The 9,636-nt window shown below is 39.8% G+C and overlaps 2 protein-coding genes across 2 annotated transcripts; one reads left to right on the forward strand and one right to left on the reverse strand.

Moving 5' to 3' along the window:
* Positions 1–232: 232 nt before the first annotated feature.
* Positions 233–2,041, forward strand: LOC137738073 (high mobility group B protein 7-like). Its single transcript, XM_068477675.1, has 8 exons — positions 233–368; positions 623–705; positions 837–891; positions 990–1,097; positions 1,247–1,304; positions 1,408–1,452; positions 1,594–1,680; positions 1,771–2,041. The coding sequence occupies exons 1-8, from the start codon at positions 247–249 to the stop codon at positions 1,849–1,851; spliced, it is 639 nt and encodes a 212-aa protein (XP_068333776.1). The 5' UTR covers positions 233–246; the 3' UTR covers positions 1,852–2,041.
* A 194-nt stretch (positions 2,042–2,235) lies between these two features.
* Positions 2,236–4,856, reverse strand: LOC137738092 (probable LRR receptor-like serine/threonine-protein kinase IRK). The gene has a single exon (XM_068477696.1). It carries the CDS (start codon positions 4,366–4,368, stop codon positions 2,527–2,529), a length of 1,842 nt encoding a protein of 613 aa, XP_068333797.1. The 5' UTR covers positions 4,369–4,856; the 3' UTR covers positions 2,236–2,526.
* Positions 4,857–9,636: the final 4,780 nt, after the last annotated feature.

Genomic DNA, 9,636 nt, shown 5'->3' on the forward strand with positions numbered 1-9,636 from the left:
CAAGAGACGTTAAATCTAAACCGTCAAAAATTTGGGGAAAGTTACGGGAAAGATGGATGATAAAGAAATAAATCTGGCGGGCGGGGGATTCTAAAATAGTTTAGGCGGCAACCAATTTTCCCTCTTGTGTTTTCGTCAAATTTCAAACTCAAGTGTATATATTATTAATCGTTTGCTTGCAATTAGTAGGGTTCCGTTCAATTCCATAATTTCATTATTTTGATAGAAGAAGAAGGAGGAGGGTCAATGAAATCGAACCCAACCAAGGCAAGGAAGAGAGTGGAGGCCACTGAGACCCGGGAGAACTCCTTGTCAACCGTACCACCTTCTCTCGTTCGCGGCAAAGATGGCAGTGCCTTTGCCCGATGGTTGCTACCCTATACCCCAACACTTGTTTTTCATTTTTCCTCTACTAAATTCTTCAGGGTTTAGGGCCATTCGATTAATCAACACAAAAATTAATCAGAAGAAAACCCAGAAATACATGGTGTTACTGTTTGTATGTCTTTTTGCTTGGGTTGTCAATTTTGTTATTGTTAATCAGATCAGATCTATCCATTAGTATATTAGGTGTGTTGTGTTAGTGTGATTAATTGAGTTAAATGTGGGTGATGATTTGCAGCGAGGAGTGCAACAAGGACGTGCCAGTGGCACTCATCAGCATGCACAGTTGTAGCCTCGATGCCAAAATCAAGCTCAACCTCAGTGCGTTACGTTTGTTTTTCTGTCCTTTTTTTTTGCCTTGTTTATTTTTTGTGTAATTTCTGTTTTACTTTTTGACAAGTGAGAATAGTATGTCTGATTTCCTTTGTTTGGGAATCGGGATGAATTTCCAGAGGCTCAAGTTGTGGAAAAGCCCCCTGAAGTGAAAAAGAAGCTTCCCGCTGACAGGTAATTACTTCTCATTCTCTGTCTCTGTTATTTGTCAATCTCGTGTGATTTATATGTCTATCTATCTTTCTTTCGTTCAATTTGGTATTCATTTGCAGAAAGAGGTCCACAACCACCACATCACAACCAAAGACATCAAAGAGAGCCAAGAAGGACAAAGATCCAAATGCACCCAAGCGCCCTCTCACCGCCTTCTTCCTCTTCATGTAAATCTCCTCTCACCTGCTGTTTCTGTTTCTCTTATGTATTATCAATGATGTACAACTACATTATCTGCTGACTGCTGTGTATTCAAATGATGTATGTTTTGTGTGAGATGCTGTTTGAGGTCAATTGTGAATTTTGTATGCTGCAGGGATGATTTCAGGAAATCCTACAAGGAAGCTAATCCTGATTCCAAAGGCGTTAAGATGGTATTTGTTGTTATCAACTTCAGCACTCCATTACTGTACAATATGCTACGGTTTGATGAGTCTGGGTGACCTCTAATGTTGTAACTTTAAACTGGAGTTTCAGGTTGCAAAGGAGGGTGGTGAGAAGTGGAAGTCTATGACTGGTGAGGTTTGTATTTGTATTCATTTTGTCTTCTTTTTTGTATGGTTTTGGTCTTGATTTGTTACCTTCAATCTTATCACGTGGACATGAAATGGTTGTTACTTTGTCTGATCCTGTTTTCTTGTTTCTGATTTAAAATGTGTTTAGGAGAAGAAGCCCTACGTGGATAAAGCTGCTGAGCTTAAAGAAGAGTACAAAATAGCACTGGAGAGTGACATTGCAGAAGCTAGGGATGTAAGACTTATTCAGCTTACTTGTTGAATGTGTTAGTATTATTATTGTGGTTCTTATTAAATTCTGGTTTTTTTCTGTGTGGAAATTCAGGGTGAAACACCGGAAGGGGTTTTGGAGAAAGAAGCTTCAGAGAAGGAAGGGGAGGAAGAAATAACTGATGTTGATGAGTAGTACTAGCAAATTAGTATTAGTATAGCTTGACAAATCTTTTCATATAAAGTTTCATGTTCCACCCTCTTTGGAGGGATTGAGTCTAATGCATGTTTCTGGATTCTTGTAAATTCTGAGGCTCTTTGTTTCTAAGCAAACTATGGCTTTTCGGAAACTGGTTATAATATATATCTTCTTGAGTGATTCCCAAGCATCCTTTTGTCTCTCGGTAGACTTGTGAATGCAAATTTAGTAGTTGAGCATTTCAATTGCATGTGTTTTTGTGTTTTAATTGGATGGTGTATGTTGAAACATGAATTGCCTACTGACATTGAAAAATTGGGTTGATTCATTCTATTTTTTAATCTGCAATCCATCTGAGTTTATTTATGTGTTGATGGGTCTCAGTTCTTGCTTCCTTTGCGGGGCACTTTTTGAAGCAAATGATTACTACACAATGTGCTCTGTAATTTGAATGTTTGAGCGTAGGCTTAATGAAGGAAAAACACGCATTCTCTCTCCTCGGTATGTAAATAGACAAGGTTTCTTAATTTAAAAGTGAATATAATAAATAGATAATAAGTGACTATCTTTCTTGGATCTTGGCTCTTGCAGGAGATGTCCTATTTGCTGTTTCCTATATGACATTTAATCTCAACGAAAATGCTCATATGTTCTCGAGTCTGAGTCAGCATCTTACTGGCTCATCATATTTGCTTCTTGTTTCTTTCCACTACCCCTGCAAGGTGGCATTGGCTTGCCACATAAGCACAAATTGTGCAGATAAGCAGCTGCAGGGAAAATGTTGAATGGTCTCCCTTGTGGGATCTCTCCGCATAACCTGTTTGCCCTGAAGCTTGCGTGTCTGAGCCCTTCAATCCCTAACAGACTATTTGGAATCCTTCCTGTGAGCCCATTGATGGACACGTCGAGCCATTTCAGTTTCACGAGCAATCCCAAACTTGTAGGGATGGTGCCTGTCATCTGGTTCCTTGATATATCAAACCTTTCAAGTTGGGTCAGGTTTGAAACTGAGTTGGGGATGTGACCGGAAATCTTGTTGCTTCCCAAGTGGAGCAATTTGAGCCTCAGGCCTTCCTTCAACTCTGGAATTCCACCTGAAATTTGATTGTGTGAGACATCCAAAACCTCCAAAAAGCTGCTTGTCCTGTCGTTTAAGATTCTTGAGAGAGATCCTGCGAGCTGATTTGAGTGCATGTCAACAGAAGAAATCGTGTCAGGCAATTTGAGTTCTGAAAGATCAGACTTCAATTGGTTGTTGGAGAGATTGAGGCTTTGCAAGCTTGTCAAGTTGGTGAGGAGCTTTGAAATACCACCGGTAAATTGATTGTGAGAGAGGTCGATGGAGGTCAAAGAATCAGGCATTGTAAAGGTTGGGAGGGTTCCTCTCAATTGACAGCCAGCAAGATGAACATCTCTGAGTTGTCTGCTTGTGATCCAATATGGAACGCTCTCTAAACTGAGATTGTTGTAAGACAAGTCTATGGACAAGAGAGCAGGAACGCCCCTGGCAAGGGTCTGAGGGAGAGGATCCGAAAACCCGTTCCCGGATAAATTGAGGTACCAAAGGTTGTGTAATCTTGAAATGGATTCCGGAATACTTCCTGTGAGTCGATTGGCGCTCAACGAAAGAGTGGTGAGGGATTTGAGTCCGGCAACCTGAACAGGGATGATGCCAGTCAGTTGGTTGTGGTTCAAGGACAGGTCCAAAAGCTTGGACAAGCTGAAGAGGGAAATGGGCATCTGACCAGATAACTGGTTATTGGAGAGGTCAATGTAAGTAAGGTTTTGCAACTGGTGACCTACGAAATCTGGAATGGGGCCGGACAAGGCATTGAAGCTGAGATCAAGGTACTGCAAAGCATGGAAATTTAGAAAAGTGGGTGGGATAGGACCTGTGAGGGAGTTTCTGGCTAAACCTAGTTGGAGAAGATGGGGGAGATGGCCTAGGCTTGGGGGAATGTGGCCGCTGAAACGGTTGCCGCTGAGGGAGAGGCTCTGGAGGGAGGAGAGACGGCCTAAACCGAAAGGAATGGGGCCGGCGAGGGAGTTGTCTTCGAGGGCGAGTTGGGTGAGGTGGATGAGATTGGAGAAGCTCTGAGGAATTGGACCTGTAATTAGTTTCAGGCCACTGATAACGAGTACCTCCAAGAAATTCAAGTTGGCAAGAGAAGGGGAGAGGGTGCCCTTCATGTAATCAGGTCCAGAGGCTGGGCGCTGCAACTGCAAGACAGTAACCCTGCCAGCTGGGTTGCACTCAACACCTTCCCAGCCTCCGGCGCAGCAGTCTCTGCCGGTCCATGAAGACAGCATTTGTGTAGTGTCCTTGAAGATTCTGGATTTGAAGCTGAGAAGGGAGGCTCTATCTGCTTCTGAGCAAACAGCCGGGGATGACGACGAGGCTGAGGATGTAGAACACAGCAGGATCGACAAAAACATGAGCAATAACAGGTTGGAATTGGAAATACAAGTCCATGTCCTTCGGCATGTCCATGTGACGAGGAGGAGGACAGGCATTCTCAGTTTGGGAGGAGGAGGAGGAAGTCCCAGTCAGTAGTCAGAGCATCAGAAAACAAACACTGCAACTATTTTCCAGTGAAGGTGGGTGGGGATATGATATATGTATTTAAAAGAAAAAAAGTGGAAGCTGGAAAGGAAGCAGCAGCAGGAGAGGAGAGGAGGGTGGAGGACTTTTGCCTTGCTTGCCGTAGACACTTAGACAGCAAGTATTAGATTAATTAATACTTAATAGCTAGCTGGGATGAATGATGAAAAGGATGGAATAAGAAAAAGTGTAAGTGTGTGTGTCTGAAGATTGAGAGAGAGAGAGAGAGAGAGAGAGAGAGAGAATAGGCATGTAATAATGTGGTTTGGAGGAGGAGGAGACGTGTCTGAAACTCTCGAGTGCCTGCGTCTCTTATTTATAGTAACCAGAACAAAAGCAAAGAGGTGAGGTCGGCTCTCGGGGGAGTAAATGGAACTTGTCTCTCGCTTCCTCACATGTAATGTAATTTGTAAAAATAAATAAAATTCTGACCGTTTGATGATCACGAGGATCCTCCTCCAGTTTGAACGTTGGAGCGCACTAGATTCAAATTCCGCAGCCAAATCAACCCTACTTTTTTACTTTTAAAAATTAACCCCTATATTCAAAAAGAAAAATAAAATTAACCCCTTATATTTCGCAACGCAACGCTCGTAGCCGTTGCCATCCACAAGTTTCACCTGTCAACACTCAACGCTTGCACAATCTTTTCTTGTGCCAAACAAAAGGCCTATCATTTCTCCGCCCTCCCTTCATTCCACTCCATTTGTAATTAATCGGTGTCATGTGTGAACTCCTTGAACATCACTTGAGTTCTCGGACCCAATCACACGAGCCAATAATGATGTAACACATATACTCTTATTTTAAAATTCTTTGACTCATTGAATAACACAACATTAACGTAACATATTATCTATTTTTCTTTTTAAATACAAATAATACGTGTGTTGCGTTATTATTATTTTTGCCATTTTAAAAGGAAGAACCCTATTTTTCTTGCAACACTTTCAAAGTCTATGCTACCCTACTTGTACTTGAATGCATTACAAGATTAGGGTTGATCGATCAGGTTTTCTTTCAATATCAAATCTCAATTAATAATTGCCAACTAAGCTGAAAAAGAAATTAACCACTCAATTGCAAAACATTTCTAACGGTAGAGTCTCTCTTTTGATTAAATAGTATGACAATGACAGTCTTGAATATAATCAACATAAATCAAAACTAATTAGAAAATTAAAAAGGTTCTGACTACTGATGATGATGATGATAATTAAAAAGAAGATAATTAGATTAACTCCTGACGCTTGCTTAACTGTTGATTGCTAATGATTATTCACGTTTCCTAATTTGCAAGGAACACTAGTGTTAATATGCCTATCGGTTCCGTATGCGATGCTTGTCAAACTTGTTAAGAAAATGCGTTTGCAGAATTTTTGCAGTTATTGAGACAAATTCTTTTGGGTAGCAATTGTTTATATATAATTGTATATGGATAACACCCTATTAGTTTAGTCATGTATATGTATAATTGTATATATGTTGTAATTATGTTAAATATTAGTTGGAAAGAGTTGTTGAACTTTTTGAGCAATTTGTCAAACAATCGTTCTTCAATTTTGACTTATTTTGTTCCTTTTTATCAACTTGTGTGCTCTCTTTCTCAATTTTTCAAAGTATCATATTCAAAATTCATGTTAATATTAGAGAAAATGTTGGAACTTTTTGTTATAAATTAATGGGTTGTGAGATGTTATTGGCATTTTAAAAATATCATTGTGAACTATTCAAAAGTTAAAAACGTTGTGGATTGTCCTAACAAATATAGCATTCTTCATCGACCCACTACGTTCCGTGTTCAAACCTTCTATGTTCCATGTATTTTAGATGAACTTTTGTCTATAAAAAACTAAGGACAAACTAAAAATATCAAAAGTGAAAAAGAAGAAAGTGAATGATGAAACATGAGCTGGATTACATAGGTGGCGTTGATTGCGGTAGATTTAAGGGGGAAGGACCAATGGCCCCCTTTCTATATGTTACGGGATGGACAGACAATGTTGACTCGACGGGATGAATCTTTGCTTGCTTGCCGGTGAACTGGAAAACTAGATTAAGTCGAAGATTCGGGGCTGCAGGCATGGTGATGGACATGTTCTCCCCTCAATCTCTCATTGTAACTTGTAAAGCTTTAAGCTTAAACATGATACTTGTGTATGCATTTCCAACAAGAAATGTCTAAGTTGACAATGAGTTTCGACTGACTGAACTATTCAATGGCAGCATGCGCATTGCGGTACAGTTCAGTGTCAAAAGGGAAAGTTATGAGCTACTCCATGTCTCCCTAATTTGACAGGTCCAGCACTTGCCCTTGATGTGGATGCAGCAGCCTCCTGCTGCTTAGCCTTACCAGGATGTCTAGGAACCAAAACTGCCCTAAAATTAATTTGTTCAGAGACGAACATGGAAAAAGGTGCATGGACTTTCTTATGCCCCAACTGGCCCAACCCAACTGTTGCCCTATGTCTTGTTTACCCACCCCCACGCAAAATGTGACAATCCAAAGCACGAGGAACCCCGAAGTGGTGACCAGAAATCACAGAATAGAGAGCTCAGCAGAGTAACACAGCTTGACTCACAAATTAATCAGAGCCTGTGGTATAAGCTGAGAGAGAGTAAATTGAGGGTGACCAGATACAATAGAACTCCAAAAAAGTTTGTCAAACAAAGAAAACCAGCTAAAAACTGCCAAATATCACGGCGTAGAGTCTTCGCTTAACAATATATATAACGATTGTATCTGGCTACATTTCCAAGGTAAGTTTCATCTCAGCACCAAGGATTAAAAAGAATAATAATTGAGATTTCTCCCTACGACATTCCCCCTCACTTTTAATCATATGCAGTCAGATCATATTACTGCCATCAAAGGGCGGGTGTCATTCAAGAGTTCCCTTTTAACACACATATCTTCATAAAAACAACAATTGTCCACTTGCCCAGAACCCCAAAAACAACAACAGGCCTATGATACATGGGATATTCAAGGCAATAAAGCAATCCTTAGTCCCAAGTAATGGCAATGGCTGGATTATATGGAGTACCATCTCCCTGAGCAAGGGAGTATGATTCTCTCCACTTTTTTTTTCCTCCCCTTCCCTCCCTTCCTATTTGAACAGTCACGGTTAAGCCACGTCAACATTTTATATTAATTTTTTTATAACAAGAGAATGACAAAATAAAAAAATGTGAGATAAGAGGATAGAAAGAAGAGGAGAGAGAATCCTAATCCTTGAGCACGACCCTCACTCTCCCTATTTGCACGAGATCGCGTGGATAAGCCTTATCTATCTAAAACAGTCAAACGGAGCACAAAATGCATGTATTACTACAAATCACGCCGACTGCTTGGACCTATATGCATAATTAATTAATGTTTATGATTCAGATGGTCATGTAAATGTAAACCTCGGTAGCAAGCTTTCTCGACACTGATTCGTCTTCCTTGGGGTACAGTTTTCTTGAATTAATATAAACCGGATTAAACACAACCCTTTTATTTATATCCATGTCTCAGATAAGAAAAATCCTGCACGAAATGACACACACACTAAGTTAGCTATCACATTGCTTTCTTTCATCTACACAAATTACTAGTGTAGGAGAATCCGAATATGTACTAGTCAACTGACTTGATGTATAAGTAATCCAAAGCCCACAAGAATTTACAAAGCCTAGCCCATGTGAATTCTATTTGGATTCTCCTACACTAATACAAATGCACGAAAAACAACGGCAAATCAAAAAGAAAAAAAATAGATACGCATTACATTTTCAATCAATATGCTGTACCTAAGATGAAGATGGATCCCAATTAAAGTTAAATACTTATTGATTAAAATTATCTACAATACACATATGCAAATAAATTCCTAATAAATAAATGGGTAATGCTAGGAATATTAAATTTGGAGATAAAGTTTTGAAAACTAAAAGACATGAAAGTCGATGATTGGTTTATTACTTAAACGTTGATAAATGTGTTTATTCCTATTAGTGACACATCATTTAGTTTGTAATTTTAGTCTCCCTAGCATTATTCTAAATTAATATCAAAATCAAGGTAAGGAACACATCAATTTAGGGTTGGAAAATCACCTTGAAATTTTAGTAGACAGAGACGGAGAGACCGGAAGAGATGGCAGAGAGAGAAGTGATATGAGAGATGGGAAAGCTAGAGTCGCAGAGAGTTGAGAGGTGAGTCCTTACGTATTGCTTATTTAAAAAATGTGGCATTAGGATCCTCGAAAATAACTTGAAAGTGTCTTGGTTTTAATTTAGAAAGTATCTCTCGAAAAAAAGAAAAATATTAGGCCAGTTTAGAGTGACGTTGGTTCAAGTTTTTAATTATTTAATTGTTTAGCCACGTGTCCATTTGTGATGGCAACTTATTCATTTTAGCAGAACAGTACCAAACATTATTAAAAAAAAAGGGTAAAGTACAAAAAATTACCTTAACTATTGGTCTCACGACACTTTCATACCTCAACTTTTTAAAATGACAATGTCATACCTCATCTTACGAATTTGTGGCAATGTCATACCTCCGTTAGTTTTTCTGTTAAATGCTGACGTGGCTTGGCTTAAATAGTGACGTGGCTTAAATAAATTAATTAAAAAATTAATTAAATATTAAAATCATTTAATATTTTTTTACATGGGGACCCACCCCCTTTCCCCCTCCCGTTTTATCCATGTCCGATCCACCCCCTTTATTCCCCATCCACCCCCTTTCTCCCTTCTCTCATCTGCAACCCCACCCACCTTTCTTTCATCTACAACTCGCACTCACCCTCCATTCTCTCCTCTTCATCGTCGACTTCATCCACCAACAACCATCACCTTTTTCCCCATTCTAACTGACGACATCAAAGTCGCTGATCTCTGACACACCAACCTTACCCTTCTCCGGGTACCCACTCCCTCCATTGATCTCCTCCCCTTCCTTACCAAACTACCCATATGGGTTTGAATACTTCTGTGAGATGGATTTTTGAACTTTTGTTAATGGTGTGTTCTCAGGATTGGTGGATGCTTTGTTTTTTATGCATGCTTGTAGGTTAAAAATAGAGAGAGCGGCGGAGGAAAAGAAGAGAGGCACCTGGTGGGAATGGGAGTGGCTGGTTTGGGGTGGGATCTGGGTTTGGATTAGGGGAAGACGGCAACCTCGTTGACCC

Source organism: Pyrus communis, chromosome 6 (genome assembly GCF_963583255.1).
Source record: "Pyrus communis chromosome 6, drPyrComm1.1, whole genome shotgun sequence".
NCBI classification, from domain to species: Eukaryota; Viridiplantae; Streptophyta; class Magnoliopsida; order Rosales; family Rosaceae; genus Pyrus; species Pyrus communis.